This window comes from Amblyomma mixtum, chromosome 7 (genome assembly GCF_055824585.1).
Source record: "Amblyomma mixtum isolate Tamu chromosome 7, ASM5582458v1, whole genome shotgun sequence".
Classification (NCBI taxonomy): domain Eukaryota; kingdom Metazoa; phylum Arthropoda; class Arachnida; order Ixodida; family Ixodidae; genus Amblyomma; species Amblyomma mixtum.
Genome location: NC_143018.1, coordinates 95,487,408 through 95,509,447, shown reverse-complemented (window position 1 = coordinate 95,509,447; position 22,040 = coordinate 95,487,408). Strand labels below are relative to the sequence as shown.

The 22,040-nt window shown below is 45.4% G+C and overlaps 1 protein-coding gene and 1 non-coding gene across 6 annotated transcripts in view; one reads left to right on the top strand and one right to left on the bottom strand.

Annotated features, from left to right (window-relative positions):
- Window positions 1-22,040, top strand: part of LOC149336904 (putative protein kinase C delta type homolog) — a 439,118-nt gene that overhangs the window by 389,666 nt on the left and 27,412 nt on the right. For all 5 annotated transcript variants that reach the window (XR_016284345.1, XM_089553211.1, XM_089553210.1 and 2 more), the window contains one exon: window positions 15,778-15,966. Coding sequence is in view for 4 of the 5 variants with exons in the window: in XM_089553211.1 (XP_089409337.1) it covers window positions 15,778-15,966 (189 nt within the window). In the remaining variant the exon portion in view is untranslated. The remainder of the gene's footprint in view (window positions 1-15,777; window positions 15,967-22,040) is intronic.
- TRNAV-AAC (transfer RNA valine (anticodon AAC)) lies at window positions 21,033-21,105 on the bottom strand. The gene has a single exon. It is a non-coding gene; the product is annotated as a tRNA-Val (tRNA).

The window sequence follows — 22,040 nt, the reverse complement described above, 5'->3', positions numbered from 1 at the left end:
AGCTTACGAGACCTGTAGGCTTCCACTCGGAGACTTAAGAACGAATTCTCCCCATAGCACAAGCTTCTTATTTACCACTCTATATTTCAATCATACGTGTACTGTCGCCTCGTTTTGGATCCAGCATGCAAAACAAATATAAACATCATACTTGGTTGGTTAATGGGGTTTAACGTCCCCTAGCGACTCAGGCTATGAGAGACGCCGTAGTGGAGGGCTCCGGAAATTTCGACCATCTGGGGTTCTTTAACGTGCACTGATATCGCACAGTACACGGCCTCTAGAATTTCGCCTCCATCGAAATTCGACCGCCGCGGTCGGGATCGAACTCGCGTCTTTCGGGTGAGCAGCGGAGTGCAATAACCACTGAGCCACCGCGGCGGCTTCTAAACATCATACTTGGTCTCCATAAGAAGGCAATTAAATTGGTCGCTGGTATGTCTGGAAATAAACTTTCTTCAATACAATTCAATTCTAATCTGAGGCAGGGAAAAAGAGAGAGGATCGTTGAGAAGTACAAATCTAGACCTTGATAGACATGAGCGCTTTATCCCATCACCATTATGAGAGGGTCTCGTAGTTCGCAATCACGGTCGTTACTGTTCTCGCACAGCGGTATCTGCGGAGAGCCAGTGATGTCGCCTTGAGCTTCCTTGGCCAGTATAAGGGTCTCTTTTCTTATGCATTTCGTTCTTACCTTACCTTTCATCACGCCGAACAGCAAATCCTGGCAACGTCAGAGGTGCGGCGTTGCCTAAGCGAATCCTGAATAGCGAAACCAATCGAGCTGCAACGAAACTAGGATTGAGTTATCATGCTACTCCCCTCCCATGAAGGCGTTCTTCTTGAGCCAATCCCTCACGTCCGACCACTAGTGGCTTGCTAGTCCTCTGGCTTTTTCATCGAATCCGCGCTGACTTGAAATTCTTGGAGGCTTGAAAAGCGTTGCAGCGAATACGGCCACAATTCGTAGCTACTGGCAGGTTAAAACTCCGCACAACTGCTTACAAGACTAGGGTCGGTCGAATACGGCGATTCCTTTTCATCGATTCTGTTCCCTTCATCCAGTCCCTCGCGGAAGATCTTTCCGGCAGGGGAGAGGGGCGTGGCGCCGCTTTCGACAAAGACGAAGGACCAAAGGAGTGAAAAAGAATCTAACTGGAATGCAATCACCTTCGTTATACGATCTCGGTCCTACTTCAGTGCTCAAATCTGGGCCACTAACCTCATCCAGCAGCGCTGCTAATCCCGAGGATTTGTCCGTAGTAATGCATGGTACTTAGCCCTGGCTCGGGATGAAGGCCATTTATTTTTAATTCTACAAAATTTAGTACATCCCGCGTTATGGAGGCAATTGTAAAAAGTGTGACGAAAAGCACGCTGTTGTTTCAAATTGAAAAAACACACACACATAGATCGTAAGAAGAATCGCATCTTGAGAGAAGCTTGGTATATGCTTAGATATCGACATTTTTAGTCAGAAAGAAGTGTTGCACCAAACAATGCCTGTTGAGTGTCAGCACCAGTAAATAGGCACAAACGAGCAGAACCTCAGCTGTTTCTCGTCTGGTACACGCTGAATTTTTTGTTGTACTTGATAGTGCGGGATTGAAGCAGCTATCATGGCAACGGGAAGAATTTCGTTGGCTCGAATCGCTCAATTACCCATCCTAAAGAGTCGCACAGGTCCGTGCTTCAATTTCTTACCTCCGGATTAAGTTTTCCAAAGTATACACTCTCATAAGTTGTTTGCATTGAACGAAAAGCCATCCAGACGCCGCGCGAAAGCTTCTGCGAGACTGGGCGACTTCTTCAGTGATGGGGTTACGTTGTCGGCTGTAATTCTTTGTTTCTTCTCGGATTTACCATTAACAGAAGCTTCGTTTTCTCGTACGTTTTAGTCCTTTTACACGTTATTTAAAGTCATTTTACAAGTATGCAAGTATTAAATCAGTGATCCATTTCGTGTTTCTTGGATTTGGCATTGAATAAAGAATTTTTGTTCCCATCGAACCGGCGAGGCAGTGTAGCGATAGATAGTTAAAAGGAATAAATACCTGCGGAAAACCAAATTGCCAATTTTAGCTGATAAGTGGTCTTGATGGTCGAACGACCTTTCCGTAAAAAGGAGCGTCCGAGCCAATATAAAGATTTGAGATGATTTTAAACAATTGTGGGGTGAAACATTAGACATTTCAATCTTTTCTGACAACATATTACCAAAACCGACGCGCAATAGAAGAGAAGTTGCCCCCCCTCCCCCCTTGTTTATTTCCAATAGGAAAGATTATTCGCTATCGCTACAGTTTTGCTCAAGTGGGGACATATCTGTCTCACCCTGTTAAATATACTACATTTACGGATTATTTAACCTATTCTCAGTGCAAGAGACGCACACTGAGTTCACACTTAATTTTATTTTAATTATTTTTTTATTCACGCACCTCTTGTTAAGAAATCTTGTTTTATATGCTGTACGCCTATTCTATTGTATAATATTACACCATCTGTTTTTATTATGATGCTCGGCTGTTGACCCGAAGTACGTGAATTCAATCCCGGCTACGGCTGTAGCATTTTGATGGAGGTGAAATACTGTAGTACAGTGTACTGCGCGATGTCCGTGCACAGAGCACCAGGGGGTCGAAATTATCCGGAGCCCTCCACTACGGCGTCCCTCATAGCCCGAGTGGCTTTGGGACGAAAACTCAGACCAAACCAAACCATTGTTTTGGAAATGTCGCAGATGATAGATCTCCATATGTTGGTATTTCCGTTTTGTGAACTTCCTTTTCGTGGATGACTTTCTGTGATGTGTCTAAAACCATCTACCCCAATCCTACAACAACCTCAGAAGGAGCTAGCAATATGCTCTGAAAAAAAAAAAAAAACTCTTCGCTCTACATTTGCGAGCGTCACGTCGAACTCCTTAAACCAAGGATCTTGCTCTCTATAGTAATACTCCAACGCGCTGCGGTGGCAATGTAGAGATATATTGATGCAGCTCTGGCGTTCAGGGGCTGATGCCAAGGTCTTGAGATCGACTCCCTGCCTGGGCGGTCACGTTTCGATGGAGGCAAAATGCAAAAGATGCCCATGTGCCGTGCTGTGGCGCAGGGAATCGAAATTGTTCCAATGTCTTCCTCTACGACGTCTCGCATAGCCCACGTGTTACATGCCATACTGTGCCATACTATACTATACCATATACCATGCGATACCATACCATAACATACCATGCCATACCATACATACGATACCATGTCATACCACCTACCAACCATGACATGTCCTACCATACCATACACCATATGATACCATACCATAAATACCATGCCATACAATACGATACCATGTCATAACAAATACCATACCAACCATGTCATGTCTTACCATATCATACAATACCATACCAACCATGCCATACCATTCTACATGTCACCATACTATACCATACCAAACTAATGCGTGAGCAAGCAAAACTGGGGGTGACATACCATAACATATCATGTCATACCATACGATACCATGTCATACCATATCACACCAACCATGTCATGTCTTACCGTACCATACAATACCATATCAACCATGTCATACCATTCCGTATGACACCATACCATAACATACCAAACTAATGCGTGCGCAAGCAAAGCTGGGAATGATGAAGCCCGTCGTAGTGGGAAATTGCGGTAAAAATCCGACCACACGCGTTTATTCAACGTGAACCGAAATCTTCACGCTCAGGCATTTTCCGGTCTCTGTCTCCGGCGGAATGCGGCCTTCATCACCACAGTCAACCTCATACTGAGTAGCTCAATTCCATGGCCACTGACTGCGCCACCGCGGCGGATAGGCTCTCCACTCGTCCTAATGTCTACCCTCACGCCTCGACGGAATCTGCTCGTCCCGTGCGACACAGCTTCGAAGGCAGTGATGCAACGTATTCGGTGTTTCAGCGCCTCCGCGTGACATCCGACTAGCGTGGCGCACTCTATATTGCCGCGGCTGTAAGAGCGTGTTGCAACTCCTTTTACGGCTTCGAGGCGCGCCATAACTAAGCGCTGTCGGTTTCACGCTTCACTAACATTGCGGCTTTGGACCCGTCTCTGGTCGTCTGGGCATCACTGCCCGAGGTTTGATAGATTGTAAGGGCATTAAGCAGCCTTCGGTCGTAGTCCCTGACGTCAACGTTGACTTTTCTTGTTCTTCTTTTTTTAGCAATCGTCGCCCTCAGGCGGCAAGTTCAACGCGATAAGCTTGATGTATTACAGTTTTTCTAATGCCACCCCGTCTTTTCCACTTCGTATTCCGATGTGCGTTGCTAGTCGTGCCCCGCTATTCCAAACGCCAGACATGGCTCAAGTGAAGTATGGCGGCCTCATGTATGCGCGTCCAAATGCACAGATTCCAGTGCGGGATTTCAAGAAAACATTGTCCTCAACAAGGTAGGCCAACATAAGGCAGAAACTGTCATGGAGGAAAATAGATGATGTTTCCTCAGAAAAATTGTTGCAGCAGAGCGCATAACATACAGGGTTTGAAGGTTTGAAGGTTTATTTCCGCAACTAGGTGTTGCGAGGACAGCCAGGGAAAAAGCTGTATAGACAGCTTGAAAGGTCCTGGCTTCCTCCTACAGTGCAGCATTGACGGCGGCGGAATAGGACATCAAACAAATTGTAAGAAAAAACTCGTATGTTCTGTACATAGAATGACACATGTACGTTCAGTAAGCAGTACATTCTGCTTGTAAAAGAAAAAAGAACTATATTAGGTCAAAGAGACTATAAAGGCAAACACAGGGAGGAGAAAATAAAGAACAGCAGAACTGACAGGTGCACTCAAAATGGTAATAGCAAAAAAAAAAGAACTACACGAATATTTGGGGCAATTCTTTCAGAGAAATATTGGAGACATCAAGATTCTTGTGGCAGTACAACTGGTTCAGAAGTGTCGGTAAGGTATGCTGCCACATTTGTTTGCCATAGTTTGTGCGGCATTTCTTAACATTCCAAGGCTCTGCTGCGCGGGTATCATACACAGTTCTGCTTTGCTCTAACCTAGCAAGTGTAAGTAAGAAGTCAACATTTTTCATAATGGCGAGTTTATATTTAAAGCACAGCCTATAGTTATACATGGATTTCATTGGAATAACGTTGTGTCGGTGGAAAAGGCTCGCAGTGTGGAAGAAATACGGCACTTTACATGCAATGCGTATAATACGTTTTTGTAAGACAGTGAGTTTGTTAATATTTTCAGCTGTTGTTGTTGCCCACACCATACATCCGTAGCTGGCTATGGAAGAGAACAAAGAGTGATAAAGTAACATGTTGACTGACGTAGGAAAATTAAAGCAATGGCGGCGCATGATACCAACTGTTCTGGAAAGTTTCTGAACGACGTAATTAATATGGTCATTCCACGACATATCTGCTGCAAAGTAAACGCCCAGAGTTTTCACAGACTACACAAATTCAATTCTGGTATTGTTTAATTCAATTAGAGGAAGTTCAAAGTGTTTGTGACGTGGGTGGAACATGACGGCTGCAGTCTTACTAACGTTAATTCTTAAGTGATTATCAGCGGTCCAAGTATTTATTTCTGCGTTTATTTATTTTATTCTGGTGTTTCACCTAAGACATTACACATTTTTTTTAATTGACTTTTTTAGATAGTTAGAAGAGGGCCTCCTTTTGGCATAGCATTGTCAGTGGTGTATTACATCAGGATGCAGCTAAGAAGTGCTGACTAGGAGGATGCTTAACTGGTATTGAATAGTTAACTTTTTAACTATTACTGTTAGGCTCCTAATTTTTTTACATGCGTGTAGGCCACCGTAAGTAATATCCATATCCGTTTTTAGAATTTCGAAAGCGCGGTTACCCTTGGCGCTCTGGCTCAACAAATTTTGGCTACATCGCGCCAAAATACATGCGCTTTCTAGAAGCTTGCAGACCAAGCAACCCGTCCAGTGCACAAACTCGTCGAAATAGCCAAAATTTGTTGGGCCTCAGCGCCTAAGGTAACCGCGCTTTCGAAATTCTAAAACTCATATGGATATTACTTACGGTGAGCTACGTGGCTCTCGATAGTTAAGGAGTCTAACAATAATAGGTAAAAAGTTAAGTACTGAATATTAGTCAACCGAACTGCTAGTTAGCACGTCTTAGCTGCATTCTGATGTACTGCACCGTTGACAATGTTGCGCCGCAAAATGCGGTCTTCTAATTCAAAAACCCCATTTTTAAGAATTGTGCCAAGTTTTAGGTGAAACACCCTCTATAACAGACAACAGTGCGTTCTTGCACCCTCTTTTTCTTCGCGAACAACCAAGTTAATATTCCTCCCGAGTTATCTTGGTCTTTGAGAGTGCATGTGCATCTTGTGTTCATTTTAGCATGAGGGGGCACTTATGGTTCCGTAATCTTCCCTGTGCTTCTTGTGGTGTTATTTGCTTCGTGCTTCATAAAACAAGCAAAAAGTTTTTCCAACTTCCCGGCTATAAAATGCTGTATAAGGGTGTGCTCTTTGACCGCCTTTTACCGGAGACAGCACTATGTATACTATCCCTTGTGTCTGTCTTTTTCTCTAGAATTGAGGGTCCGCTTAAGGATGAATTTGGAGTCAGTGCTCCGACTTTTTCCTCAACCACCTTTTCTTCCGTTCTTTCCTTCTTTCTTTCTTTCTTTCTTTCTTTCTTTCTTTCTTTCTTTCTTTCTTTCTTTCTTTCCTTCCTTCCTTCCTTCCTTCTTTCCTTCCTTCCTTCTCTCTTTCTTTCTTCCTTTCTTTCTATCTATCTTTCTTTCTTCCTTCCTTTCTTTCTTCCCTTTATTCTTTCTTTCCTTTCTTTCTTTCTTTCTTTGTATATGTGCGCACTTTCCGCGACGATGATTCCGCTCCCTTCCCACCTCAAGAGCGTGTGGCAAGGAGGTGTAAGTGCGTTTAATCGCTTAAATAGTACATAAATTAAGGAAACAAAGAAATGACGTCTTTGGTTTGGTTTATGGGGTTTAACGTCCCAAAGCGACTAAGGCTATGAGAGACGCCGTAGTGGAGGGCTCCGGAAATTTCGACCACCTGGGGTTCTTTAACGTGCACTGACATCGTTAAAGAACCCCAGGTGGCCGAAATGACGTCTTTTTAAAAGAGCTTGAAAATGCATCAGCATCACGTCTGTAAAAAGAAAAAAAAATCTTAATCGCACACTTCATTAAGAAATCACGAAACAAACAACATTTGTAACTGGAATGTTAGAGCTTTGCTGCTTTCACGGGTACGCTATGAAATTCATAAAAGAAGCCGAAAAAAATTGAACACGATAATTATAACAAGGCTGCAGTAGCTCGTGACTGGCAACAGTGTTTTCATGAAAGAAAGCAGCTTCCTCTTTCAAATCCATTACCATGCATGTGATCACGATGAACGAAACACGAAAAGCGTACCGCGTATACTTTTGTTGTCTGACGAAACACTCTCGAATAACTTGGCCCAAGAAACGAAAACTCTCAGTTAGCAAGGCCTAATTTATTTTTTTGAATGGCTCAGTTAAAAAGGCCTGACTTCCGTTTCCTAATTTATTTTTTTCAATGGCAACATTGCCCATGACGCTGATCACAATCGCTTACTCCAGCCGTCAGGCATAAGGAGCCGCTTATATGCGGTTGCTTTTTTCGTTCAAGGTCATAAATTATAGACGTGTAGCCCATCAAAATAGCCGCTATCCACGGAGGAAAAATGTATCGCTAGAGTTTCTCTACGCATGTATCGTCATCCCGGCCGCCCAGAAGCCGCGTTGTTGTTGAATGGCAGCATGTCGGACCCTCTTTGTTCCACGCTCCGTGGAGCCTACACGTCAAACTGTCCGCGAACAACTTCTCTCGCACGACACAGTGACACTTCGGACAGGGGGTCGCTGCAAGCCCCCCCCCCTCTCCCACAGCCTTCGTGCTCTACTCCGCAAGCAATCGATTAACGTGGCCAGCTTCGACGTCTACATAGCGAAGGGTCATCATTCAGATCGATAACGGCTCGCATCCGTGATACGTAATCAGCGTGTGCGGCAACGCGTCCGCCCCCTTAGGCTCACCAGCGCCTGCCTATGAGTAGCCGAACGATCGATCACCGAATTTGTCCGGGCACTGCTTACACAAGTTCCAGAACCCGCCCGCGAGCTTTCTTCCTATTTACCGCTATGGCGTCGGACAGCGCATTCCTAGTTTGCCGCTATCATATGACGATGCGGGAGTGGTCAGAAACGTTTTCGCCTTACGATAGCCGAGGCCATGGTGATCGCCCGTATAAAAATGGTCTGTAGGGAGCCTATAGACTTAATATAGTTTCTACTGCCTTCCTAGAGATATTTCTTTTTGTCTAATCATAGTCTAAAGACTGTCTATAGAAAAAGTCTACTAAAAGTGTATTGTCATACATCTATGGATTGTCTATAGACTATCTACAGCATTTGCATTGTCTATAGACTGCTCTCTAGGATTTGTCTAGAGAGTCTATAGACCTTATAGACAGAAGTTTATCGACAGTCTATAGACTGTCTAAACAAATTTTTGTAAGGGCGGTAGCCATCCAGCCGCTATGTGCCTTATGGGAATAATTTGCAACACACAGTGAAGTACACCAGCGGTCTTTTTCGAGGGATGCTGGGGTGTGTACGAGGGCAAAGGTGTGTCTGTCGGTGTATATACGTGTGTTGTGTCCGGGGGAGGGGGAAAGAAGGTGGCATGGAAGCATTTTAGTTAGACACGTATTCTCGAGATGAAGGCTGAAGTTACCTATCCACCTCTGCCTGTAGGTTACCTCGGGAGGCGTAAGGTAAGTGCACTTCGTTCCATGCGTGAGGCCAAAGACATCAGGTTTACATAAGTTATCCCGGTGGACGTGCGACTGCGCTGATCTCAAGCCCCGACTGCGCTGTCGCTGTCAGTTGTCACGCCTAAAGAAAGCAGGGCCGAGCACTGGCGACGCTTTTAAGAGCGCGCTCCATTGTGCACACATGCACTTTGTGCTAGCTACCGTCTCAAAAGCGACATCCACAAAACTTCACCGATGGCGCTTCCAAAGTGGTCCGCTCTATTGTGTTACGGTCATTTTACAAGTGTTATTTTCTCGGCTAAACGATATCAGTGTCGAAGTACGTTCAAGTGAATTGCTTTCATCAGAAAACACTAGAAAGGCGTTGAAACCGTAATCGTGCTTCCACCCATTCGCCTTTAAGAACGTTGTCCAAATAAGCATGGGCTTCAAGCACCACATGGGCTGAGAAGCGGGTGCCATCTTGAATGTGTCATCGGTAGTCATGTCAACCGTGGGAGCTTTGAAATTAACGCTCTCTTGCTGCATTGTCGCTTCATAAGCTTCGGAGGAGAGCCAAAATGTCCGTCGCCAAGCTCTTCAAGGAGATATCTTTAAAGGAGATTTTAAGGCTTCTTGTAGCCTGCTTTTACACATTCACTTCTAAAGCCAGTTTAGATTACACAGCGGCTCACAACAGGCGCAGATACGCCGATCTCTCTCATAATATGTAGAATCATTTGCCGGACACCTTGCCGTCTTTACACCGTTTGAGACCACGCAAGAATTCAAAATTACGTTGAAGGGCCACTAAAGAGGATTTTAAGTTGGTCTGCATCGATAAAATACTGCGTTTGCATAAAGAGGCCACTTTCAGTGAGAACAGAGCTTTTATATGCTGTGAAAATCTTTAAAAAAAAAAGTGAAATACACGTGTCGCCATCACCGGCCAATTCCGCAAGTAAGCTGCGGTGGGTGGACGTAGTTTCTTTTAGTCGCGGATCCCAGAGGCTGTGTTACACCGCCATTCATTTCAAAACGCTGATCACGGAGTCCTTTTCGGTGTAGACGTCACGAGCCTGAATCGAGTAGCGAAGCAATTTTTAAATGAATTTTTGTCAGCAACAGCTGCCTATTTTGCTGCCAGAAAAACGCCCGCACACCTAATAAGAGCCGTAGATATTTTCACTTAGAAAAAAAATTATGCTGTTTTCCCCGCACCACTTTCGGGATGTTTGGATCACCGCACCTCCTAGACTATAGTCTTATGCTCCTGTGATCAAACAGAGTTCGGAAAGGGAGTGCCGAAAAAAGTTTACCCGCCCATGTCCGCAGTGTCAATACACGTGACTTATATCATCATTTGTGGCTCCAGATTCTTCCGAAGCATCGAGAGTGTGTGGTGCGATCACGAAAGACGCAGATGATTCATCATTTGTTATTGTAACAGGTTATTGTTATTGTGACTGTGAATTAGGGTGAAAGAAAAAATCTGATGATGCGATGATGCGATTGATGGCGGCCCTGCCACCAACCGACAGGCATCGAATGATTGTGTCATCTTATCATTGTTTGCTGAGCACGTCATTTAATTTTCTTCTGCTCAGTCCCCTGTCTCAGCCGCGAGGGCTTCCAGTGATCAACTTGATTCGTAAAGAAAACACCGCTACCCGCGTTCAGAAGTCCTCGCCATCTAAGATAGCATGAAGACTTTACTTTTCAGTCGGTCTGAAACGCTTTTTAGTGCTCTAGTACTTAGCCTTCCAATCTCGAAAAAACGCGTTGTCTGTTTGTCTGAAGCCAGCTAGACTCGTAGAAATAAAATAAATACGACCGCAACTGCTTCGCGCCTGGGTTTCGGAACCGCTGCGGAACAAACATATCAGCTTCGCTGGCACACTGCACGAGAACACTATGCTATCGCCGCAACCGAACACGTGTAAATTGCCACTCTTTGGCGCTGCGCATTGAATGTCGTCGTTTTTATCATCTCTCATCCGTACGCAATGGATCCAGAGCACACCGCTATTGCAGCGTCCTCTTAGGGTTCGTTAAGCGATCAAAAAATTTTATACTTCGCTGCCATTAAAGTCCCCAGTTACTGATTTCACCGATATTTGCCTGAAGCCTGACCTTGAAACCAGCTACCCTCGAACCGAAAGCGAAATAAATTTAACACAACGTGCTATAGCGCACATACTTCGCATTTGGCCAAGTAAGCTACTTCAGCTGTAGTGTTTTTCTGGCGAACCTTGATAATATTCGGTGATGAAGTTCAACGTTTTAGCGCTAACAGTTCTCTTAATTCTTGGGGGTCTGGGCTCGACGGCCATGAATTCGACGCACTGTTCATTAGCTCTTTTGAAGCGGTACGCCTCAGCGGTGGTTAAACGCCCGGATAGCCGCGGCGTATTCTATAGCGGTCGTCCTCAGTACATTCCAGGGAATCAGAAAGCAACGAACAAACACATAAGCGCAATTATGACTGGCACAAGCACAAGAAAGGCACAAGCACTGTTACACCATACAAAGTAAGTTGAAAAGAACAGCATGTGAACACGTCCCATAGACCACCAGCCAACCGGACGAAGAATGTGCTTTCAGAAAACGCCGTAAGGTTTTAAAACCGCAGAAAAAGTACTGAAAGAAAAGAGAAATAAAGCTCGTAGGCCCGGAACCACCCGGCAGAAAGAGTGGCACCCCCCTCCCTCATCCACCCGACCACGGCGCTGTTTTTAGATGGCACGCCGTGAGCGTTGAGCTTTGTAGTGGAGTGAAAGAAAGAGTATGTCATCACTTTGTGGGTCTTCTGTGCTGGCGCTGTTTTAGGTGGGCGGGACGGCCTTTGTGATCGTCGGTGGCTCATTAGGCGCGGCGCGCGGAAGCCTTCTTTGCGTAGCGTACTTTATTCTTTGCGATGTCGTCCCTGCGAACGCAGAATCCGGCGAGCCGGGCGCGCTCGTTAAATCGTTACTCTTCTCGCCAAGGCAGGTGATCCGTAACGATGACGGCGAGGAGCGCTTCTTTTGCTGTTTTACCCGCGCCAACAACGGCTGTACGTCTCGTCCGGAGGCGGGCCCTTCAACAACGACGGTGCTTCGTCACGTTTAGTTACTTTTGGAGGATGAAAACCGAAAGACGCGAAAAGAATGCGAGTTAAGTAAATATTAGAAAAGTCGTGCCCTCAGTTCGAATAGCTAAGGTAGTTAGCGTTAAAGCAATCTACCTTCCTTCCAGTATCTGCGCACATTGGCTAACGCAGCCTAATCCCCTTTTGTTTGTTCAATTCATCTTTCAAAAGAGCAAGACAAACATGCCATTCACTGCGCAATTTTAATGCGATGGCTTCAGAGTTGCCGTCACACCAAACAGGGGGAAAACCGGTGTCAGAAAATTCGCTGACTGGTCGCGTTAGGTCACGTGACTTGTGACGTCGTCACGATCTGTCCTTATGGGCCACCCTGATCGCTCGAGAGAGGTCGCGTGACATTATGACGTCATCACAACCTGACCAACGAGTTGTGAACAACCCATTTTCTAGACAGCAACCGAGATAAATAATCGAAATTTAAAAAAAATTAAAATAACGTGATATATACGCAAATCGACACCGTCACAACATTACACATGACACAACATTACAACTTGTTACTGCCTCTAGGAGTCCGACTAAGGCGGTTGATGGACAGACGACTGCAAAAAGCTGACGGAAACACACACTAATATGCTGTGTGTGGCTGGTTTTGGGCTGGTTTTTTCATGGGTATGCTACAGAAGCTGCGACAAATCTTAAATCTAATGAAATTGCATTCCACTCTTCCTCTATGTCATCTATGTGCATTTTTGTTTTTGCTTTGACAAGTTTCACTAAGTTAAAGCAAGAGAAATGAGCTGAGTTATGGCTTTTTTCACCAAGAACACTGCTAAACGTTCGCTAACGGATGAACAATGTGCCCATCAAGTTGCCCATCAAAGGAAACGCCGTCGCGGAGAAAGCTTTTCACTTAATTGTTCACGTTAAAAAGTAGCTTTTCTGTGTGCTGCTTAAGGGCGAAGTCGTTAATGGAAGCCCATCCTGAGTCGTCGTGTAATGGAGCTCGTCGCATCTGTAGTTATAGCAGTTGCAGTCTGCAAGCCAAGAGCCAAAACAAGCCATGCCAAGCGACAGAACAGAGTTGAAAAACACACGAGAAAAGTTTCTGTCGTCGCAACATACTTCCTGTTATGTTTTCGAACAAAAACTTGTAGTAACAACAGACATTCGCTATGTAATTACTACAGAAAATGCCAGAGAACTACATAAAAGTACTGCAGAAAGAACTACACTGCTTTGGAAAAATTCTGCAAAACAACAGAAAAATTTGTCGCTACGACAGTGCATTTTGTCCTATTTTTGATAGCGCCCTCTTTTTTTGTTTTGTTTGTTACTGGGAAGAAGAGAAACAAAATGAAAGAGAAAGAGAAAGACGACAGAAGCCAAGGTAAGAGAAAGAAGAAGAGACAAATTAGGAAACAACAAGAGGGAGGATATGGAAGGAAACAACGTCTCCCGCTGAATGTTTTGAGAAAGCCACAGCCTACTTTAGAAAGCAGAGAACTTTTTTTTTGTTCGTTTCATCGCGATGCGGCGCAGTGCAGAGAAGCATTCATCAGGCATGCAAGCGGGTCACGCAGTGACGTAAGTCAATGCTGCCCATTAGTGGCGCCACATCTCGACGACCAACAGAACCAACAAAAGCGTCCAAAGGGGTCACTTTGCAAAATGAGCGATGTGGCTCGCATTGAAGTAGAGGAAACGTTCTGCGGAGTTTTCAGCGCACTATAGCCGCGCGACCGAGACAGGAAACGAATCGGATACACAGAAACAAGCCGCCCACGACTTGTGTTAGTCCCATTTGAATGCAAATTGGAGCTACGACGCAAAGAAAACACTGACTGATTTGTCGGTACCCTTAAAAGGCATGTTTTAAATGCACAACACTTCACGGTCTGAGCTGCTCGGTGCGCCTTTAGTGGTCACCACAGCTCTTGAATTGGATCCACCAAAGTTGCATGAGTTGAAGGACGCGAGCGCGCTATATATAGCATCGGATTTACAACGCGATATAAAGTGGAAGTAACAGCTTAAAAAAAAAAACCGTAATTCATTTCCTGGGAGCCATATTTTTCTGGAACGGGGTAGCGTCCTCTTAGATGTGAAATGTGGTTCCAGCATCAGAAGTCATATCCCGACCACGCAGTTTCTATTTATGACCTTCCTTGAGAAGCATGCATTTCTCTTCTTTCTGCACGGGTATTCAACTGTGTTTGGTTGCATGCTTATATATATGTGAACCAAGAGTGAATTATACGTGTGTATGTGTGTGTGTGAGTGTGCGTGCACGCGTGCAGTAACACGCATGTTTTATGCGGACAGCTTGAGTCGCGTTCACTGGCCTCTTGAAATCACATTGTCCAGTGCTTGTGTTTTGTATAAAGCAGAATACATCTTTGGATAGTGTGGCCTATCATAAAGCTGGAACAAGTGTAAATACACTCACGCGTAACCGTTAAATATGAAAAATAAGAGCATATAATCATTCAATGTTTTGGCACATCCTCAATAAATGAAGAACGAAAATGACGACCTCGCAAATTGTTGCAAACGTCCACTTATGCTCACTGAAAACCTATTAGCTGTCACAGAAATTCCGGCCGGTATTCGGCAAGCCAAAAACACGCATTCTGAGTGCGAAGATTTTGTAGCTTGTGACTATTTGCGTGGGACTCCTGCCACTCAGTGTTCCAAGTGAAGCCTTTGTTACCATATAGGAGAAGACAAATGTGGCATAGGAAGTGAAACTTCAGACTCGCTTCACTGGCCTTGCACTAAAAACCACGCTTCGAAGTCTATCTGAGCTAGCTCTTGTAGTACCAATCTTTAAATCCGGTTTCCTTGAATGCGGGTTTCCATGTCTGAGATATTTTTTATTTAGAAGAGTTTAATAGATTTAGTTTAAAGGCGTTTAAGACAAGCGGCAAGAAAACTCGAGCCTTGAACATGCTCAGAGCCACTTTTCCAACAGACGGGCTATAACTCTTCAGGTCAAAGTGCCTGAATGTCAAGTAACCTAAGAAAATTAGTTTTGGCGGAAACTTACGCCTGCACAATGCGTGCAGTTGTCAGTAATGCTTAGCCTGTTTTGCCGCTCAACAAAACCACTGCAAAACAAAGTCAGGCAGTGCTACTCTGAATTTTAGAACATTAGTTTTATAAGCAAACTGCTGGGCTTGGAGCGTTTTTAAATAGTTTCGCGTATTTAATTTTTGAAAAAAAAGGGGCCTCAAAGTGTAAAGCGACATATATCACCAAACACCCTGCCTCCACCTTATGGCACTAATCTTTGAAGGCCGCTTCTGCAAAGCCATATGTGCAGTTCGGACTGTGGCAATGAAGCATAGCTCGGAGGTAGACTCCTCACTAAAGCTTTTTTTTTATTTTTTTGCCACATAGAACACTTGTAACTCCTGTCAAGCAGAAATAGCTATTCAATAACTTTTTGCTGCTTAACATTATTTGTTCGTAAGCAACTTTGCTCTCAGAAAACAGAGTTTGAAATATAATACAACGCGGTTGCTGATTAGCGACCGGGTAAGATATCAGTTATATTGTATTATACCTTTGTATGCATTACTGAATACTTACTAGAAAGAGGACACCAAGGTAAAGAAGTGCGTGTTTTTCTACCTCCATGGTAGTGGACGCGTCACTGCTGTCCCGTATGTTTTCGACCTTCCTGCCAGTTGAGACAGTTTATTGTTCGCACCAGGTGGTTTACTTTTCTATCATTGGCGCCATCAAATAGGACAAAATGCATGCATCTCTTTTATTCGTCTGATAAAAATAAAAAAAGCCTGCTCGCGCAACCCAAGTTCATGAATCTTCCAGCGCGACGCGTGTGTTCAAATGCCTTGTCCCGAACTGCGCCGCAGATCATCAAGGGCCAGCACTACAACCAGTCGGTAGACTGGTGGTCCTTCGGCATCCTCACCTACGAGATGCTCATCGGCCAGTCGCCCTTCAACGGCACGGATGAGGACGAGCTCTTCTGGTCCGTCTGCAACGAGGAGGCCTACTACCCGAGGTTCCTCAGCCGAGAAGCCAAGTCGCTTCTTGTCCTGGTGAGCACCACCCTTTTATGCGAAGCATACTAGCCGCACAACCGAGCTCTTCCTTGCTGCGCCGCGCGCGGCCGCGTAGCTACCACTTGACCTACATCGGCGCACCACGTGATATGACGTCACAACAGCTGTGAAAGCTGGGGCTCAACTCGTGCGCTCGCTTGCGGACGCGCAGCCTCTGCCGGCGGTATGCTTCGCATCCTAGGCTTAACCATAAGCTAAGCCAGGCCATTTTTTCGTTTCCTCCACGGGCAACACTGGCCCGTCATTTCCGGCGGAAATGTCTCGGCAAGCAGTCGCACATGGCCCTCAAGTGATGCTGTGGTATAGCAACGGCTCAAGTATCGGCATCGTATGATTTGCAGACTTCAGGCTTCGTTACTTATCAGTGGGGGATTTCAAAAACTATCGTCGGATACAGCTGGAAAACCAAGAAGCAAATGTACCGCGAAGGAGGCACTCCAAGCATTGGCGTTAGACTGATGCCATGACATTGAGGTCAAGCGCATTGCATCTGCCAACCACCTGCGATGTCGTGATAGCAGATGCAAGGCGGTTGACCGTATCATCGTGATAATAATCGATGTGGAACGTTTGGCTCGTTCGTAATGCACTGACAAAGAAGGAGGTGCAGAGAGTAAAAACATAACGGCAGAAAGGAAAGAAAGGCGTGAGGATGGCCGTCAAAATCACAACAGTTCAACTCCGTTGGTTGGAGGGCCCCTTAAGGGCGACCCACATGGAGCGAACTTGCGCTGCGGATTTTGAGCGGCGCGGCGGAACGCGGACGCACCGCCGCTGTGCCGCACCACAAGAGGCGGAAAACGGGCGGCTGCCGCCAAACCGCTGCCGACAAAAACAAAAAAAAAAGATTTGTAAGCTTACTCTAAAGCCATTGTTTATTGGAGGGCGCATTCTCACTTTTTAGTTCAGCGTATGCTATCTCCCCTCTCCATTCCACCCCCACTCGGTTTCACCCTGCGCGCCGAGCCACCGGCAGCTGCTGCTAGCAGAGACGCAAAAATAGACTCAGCCTATAGTAGCGCCATCTGGTTCTCGGGACAGGAACCATTATTGTAAACAAACCGGCTCTCCTCTTAAGCCTAGAAGTGGGAGAATCGTCACTCTAAATAAAAAAATAAGGCAAATATATCACTTATAAGTTTTATTATAGGCAAGGCGAGGCGAAGCGAAAGACCGGTGCTCCATTTACGGCCAGTGAACGCAGTGAAAAAGGCAGCAACAACGAGAATTCAGTCCAAAGCGAGGGGTCCGGCTTCGAAAGGCGCCGCCATGTTTGTCGCCGCGCGCGGGCGGAAGCTATGGATGGATGGATGGATGGATGGATAGGAGCGCCCCCTTTGAAACGGGGTGGTGGCAATTGCCACCATGCTCAGCTTTTCTTTATTTATTATTTTTTTTTGTTTACTGTGTTGGCAATTCTCATTAAGATTCTCCATCAACTTTGCCTACGGTTTCCTACTATTCTAACCTTATGCCACATCTCTGCTTTTCAGCCACCAATCCTCCAATCGCTTTTTGCTGACTTCCACTGCAGATTTATTTACATGACCATTGTTATCTTTAAACCCTAGGGCCTCAGAAAGAGTGACTGTGCCTGCATCGACATCCGGATGGATACCATCACATTTGATTATGAGGTGTTCAATTGTTTCCACAGATCTACCACACACTGCACATGTGTCATCTTCTTCGTTAAATTTCTTTTTGTAGCTGCGCGTTCTAAGACACCCTGATCTAGCTTCAAAAAGTAGGGCACTGCCTCTTGAGTTATCATAGAAAAATTCTTTCCTCATCTGCCTTTTCCAGAATCGATATAGTTCTACACTATGTTTCTTTTCCATTGAATTCATCCAATTTTTAACTTCCGCGTTTTTAACCTGTCGTTTAATGCTCTTTCTTTCTCCGTCCTCATGACCGGCATACCTACTGGTTAGTTTTCTAGTTCTTTTCCGCCACTTTGAGTCAACGTTCTTTCTGTATAAATATTTAAATACCTTAGCTGCCCATCTGTTATCGTCCAATTTCCTCAGGCGTTCTTCATATAGTATTTTACTCTTAGCTTCCCGCGCCTCGAACGATGCCCAGCCCATATCCCCTTGTACGGCCTCGTTTGTGGTTTTGCCGTGGGCACCTAGTGCTAATCTTCCAACAGCTCTCTGATTTACATCTAATCTCGACTGAACTTCTGCCCTTAAGCACAGAACCGCATTGCCGAAAGTAAGTCCCGGCACCATTATTCCTTTCCAAATACCTCTTAGTACTTCATATTTGTTGTACCCCCATAATGCCCTATGTTTCATTATCCCGGCGTCTCTTCGTCCTTTTGCCCTAAGAGCCTGTTCATGCTTTTCCGTGTATATCTGCCCTTCGTTTAGCCATATCCCGAGGTATTTGTATTCGGCCACTTTGGGTATTTCGTGGCCTTGTATTGTAAGCACCTGATCAGTTGTATCGTTAAAAATCATCACACCTGATTTAGTTGCGCTAAAACTGAATCCTAGAGCGTCTCCTTCGTCTCCACAGCAATTAACCAAAGTTTGTAAATCTTCCTGGCTATCTGCTAACAGTACAATATCGTCCGCATACATTAAACCCGGGAGTCGCTGCTCAACTACATTTCCGCCTAATCTGTACGATAGATTATAACCCAGATTACTTTCTTCTAGCCTTCTTTCCATATTTATCACGTAAAGCATGAACAGCAGCGGTGATAGAGGGCAACCTTGCCTTAATCCTTTGTGCACCCCTACAGTTGTGTTACTTTTTTTCCCTTCCCATGTAATTTCAACTTCATTATCTCGGTAGATTTCCTGTAGAAAATCAATTACCTCATCACCAATACCTAAATCTTTCAATATGCTCCACAGGAGTTAGATGCCAGAGCTAAATGCGGGAAGAGAGCGCCCTCATTGGTCCGCGCTGACAGCTCGCATTCGCCGCTTCCGGTGAGCGGCTGACCGCCGGGCGAACGTATCTAGCACTGCTTGGTCGGCGGCGAACGACCGCCGGCGGCCAAGCGGCCGCCGCCGGGCGGCCGTACGCAGGTTTTCCACGAGAAAACCGCTCCATGTGGGTCGGGCTTTAGAGGTCCATGTTTCTCCTTCGTTCTTGGATTGTATTCGACTTATCAATCTGCAACGTTCACGAGGGCTTGCGCACTAAAAATTCACTGCGCGATCATTGCAATTCATACGGCATATACGCGTTAGCATAAGTTTTCTACAGCGTATATTATTGTGACATCGTCTATGCAAGAAATGACAGGGGCTGCCGCGCGCTGCCCTCATTTCCTCTCCGTGGTGTGACGGGGAATGGAGATCAGACCGCCAAGCAGGCGCCGCATCCGGGCATCAGTGCGGCCGCCGAGCCCTTCGTCCCCTCTCTCCCCTTCTCCCTTAAAGGGCAACTGAAGAGGTTTTAGAATTCGATGAGTTTAAGGTTGCCGAACGTGCAGAATGTGCTGGTGAAGCCTGCGAAATAGTTTTGCGCTGGCATTTGAAATGATGGCGTAATCGCCGCATAAAGCAGCGTCGGCATTCAGGCTTCTCTGAAGTGCACAGCGACGGGTAGAGGCCCCGAGAATGACGTCACGTACGATGGCACTACGTTTCCAGCAAAGAAACGGTTATTACATGGAAGAAATCCGACTCCATCGAAAGTGAAGCTCACGATGCATTGTTTGGCGCCATCTGACGACACACAGCAGCATGCAGGCGTAGCAGCGGACATCTGAAATTTCGGCAACAATGACGTCACTACCGAGTTTTCCCGCACTTCTCCACCGCTGTGAGGAGAAGTCTAAACATAGACGCTATTTTAATCGACGATTATGTCACCATTTTAAGCGCCAGTGCAAAAATACTTTGCATGCTTTATCGAGAAGCTTGATAGATTCGAATTCTTGAATAACCTCAAATTCTCAAAAACCCGTTTCAGCTTTCAGTCTCCGTGCTCTGGCTGCGAGGCTTCAAACGATCTACGCCGCCGCCTCCTCCCAGTTCTGTCCGACATAATGGTTCTAACGCTAACGCGTTATAGAAAGTTTTAGTATATATGGAGGAATTTACGGTATTGAGTGCTTGGCGAAATAGCGGGTCCAGAGTGCGCATGCGCAGAGCTCTGAAGGGAAGAGAGCGTTAGAGTACGCACGAAATTTTTAGAAGTTAATGTTGCGACTTTTGCGCCCAGAGTTTGAATATATGGCACCGTCCTTCCAAGGGAAAGCCACCTGATTCAGACAACTACTGGTTCTGTTGCCTTTCGCTATGACTGATCTTGCTTCGACAACAAAATGCAAGCTGTAATTCGGACTGGTTTTTGAGCCACACTCTTGATTAGGCATGCCTAGGCCTAATGTAGCCTCTAGCTGCGCTGCAGCCGTCTGAAACTGCAGGGCACGCAACGCAACTGCTCGAAACGTAACATAAAGAGGTTTCGAGTTAAGTCAATATTTTCATGTATTTCGGTGATTTAACACGATAAAATATATTAAATGTACAAAAAGTATTTCGAGCGTTACATGTCATCTTATAGAGATTATTCTTTTGAGAGCGGTTTGTACTTAGCCTTTCCACTACCAGATGGCGCCACTTTGTTTAAGTTTCTCATTTCAAATAATTTTAATCGCCGAGGCATTGCATGAGAATTTTGCTGGTAAAAATGAGCACTACTGTGATAAATGGCTGTAAAAAATTTTGATATTTAAAATTTTGGCAAACAAGCAGCAGTGGCGACCTTTTTAAACGGGCCTTTCGCCTCAGTGTAAAGTAAGTCGCTTTTAGTGTTTTCGCAACGCTATACTAAAAATCTCTTTGGAGGCACGTTGATTGCAGCCCGCTAACAAAACTTCCATTAGGTCCGCTATCATGCTAACGTTACACTAAAACTCTCTAATAGCACCAGACCGTGAATATTGGTCTGTGTGACTGCTTACCACGCCATTCTAATCGGTCATGGACTGGCTTTAAGAAAGGGAAAACGAAGAAAAAAAAATGCATGCCGTTTTGCAATACGCGAGAAAAAATTGTGCAACAAGAAAACACTGTGCCTGCCAGGGATCGAACCTGGGACCTTCCGCGTGTTAGGCGGATGTGATAACCACTACACCACAAGCACGGGATGCTGTGGTGGCTTCGTCAACAGCGGGTTATCAGTCGTAGCTGTATCTTTCTACTCCATCGCGCCGGCTTAGCTGGCGCAAAAAGGAGCATTTGACTGGCTCTTTCGCTCCTTCCACGTGGCAGCGGAAATAAATGACGCAAAGTTGTGGCATGCAGACCACGCTGCGCGGTTGGTGAACTGCAAAAACTTCGTGTAAGACAACACGTACTTTGCGAGTTCTTTCTAATAAAACATAGCAACAACGATCGCCGCCGTACACAAAAGCAATTCTGTATTAGTTTAGCTAACTAAACGGTGTTGTTTGGTACAGACGGTTTGGTTAGCCTCCATTGTGAAAGCGCTGAATTTAATTTCATGTATTTTTATTTGCGTCTGAGGTTCAGATCGTCTTTCAAATCCGGTGTAATATTTTTTTCTCCTGTGTAGGTCAGGAAACAAACGCGATTTAATGATTTCCTCGTCGAAATCAATCAGAAATGTGCATGGTCACGGCGTGCAATGCGAAGGCAATGCAACCGGTAGGCCGTTAGAGTAACGGAGTGGATTCCAAGAGAAGGCAAGCATAGCAGGGGGCGCCAGAAGGTTATAAAAAAGCTATCGATACAGCTTTGTGGCGATAAGGTAGCCGCAGCTGTCGCAGGAAACAGTTAATTGGAATAATTTGAATAATTGGAAGGACATGGGGGCTACAGGTCTTTGTCCTCGAGTGGAGGGTAGTTAGGCTGATGATGGCTGGAAGACTTTGCATTGCTAAGTGAGGGAAAAGTTTTCCTGCTACTATATCGTGCCATACCCTTAACGCGAAGCTTAAGTTTCCTGTCCAACTTAAGAAAGAACACCTGCACGTCGTCTCGGTTTGACTACTCTAAACACCTACAACTTTTTGTTCCGCAAGCAAGTTCATGTACTCGATACAAATAGCGCTGCTG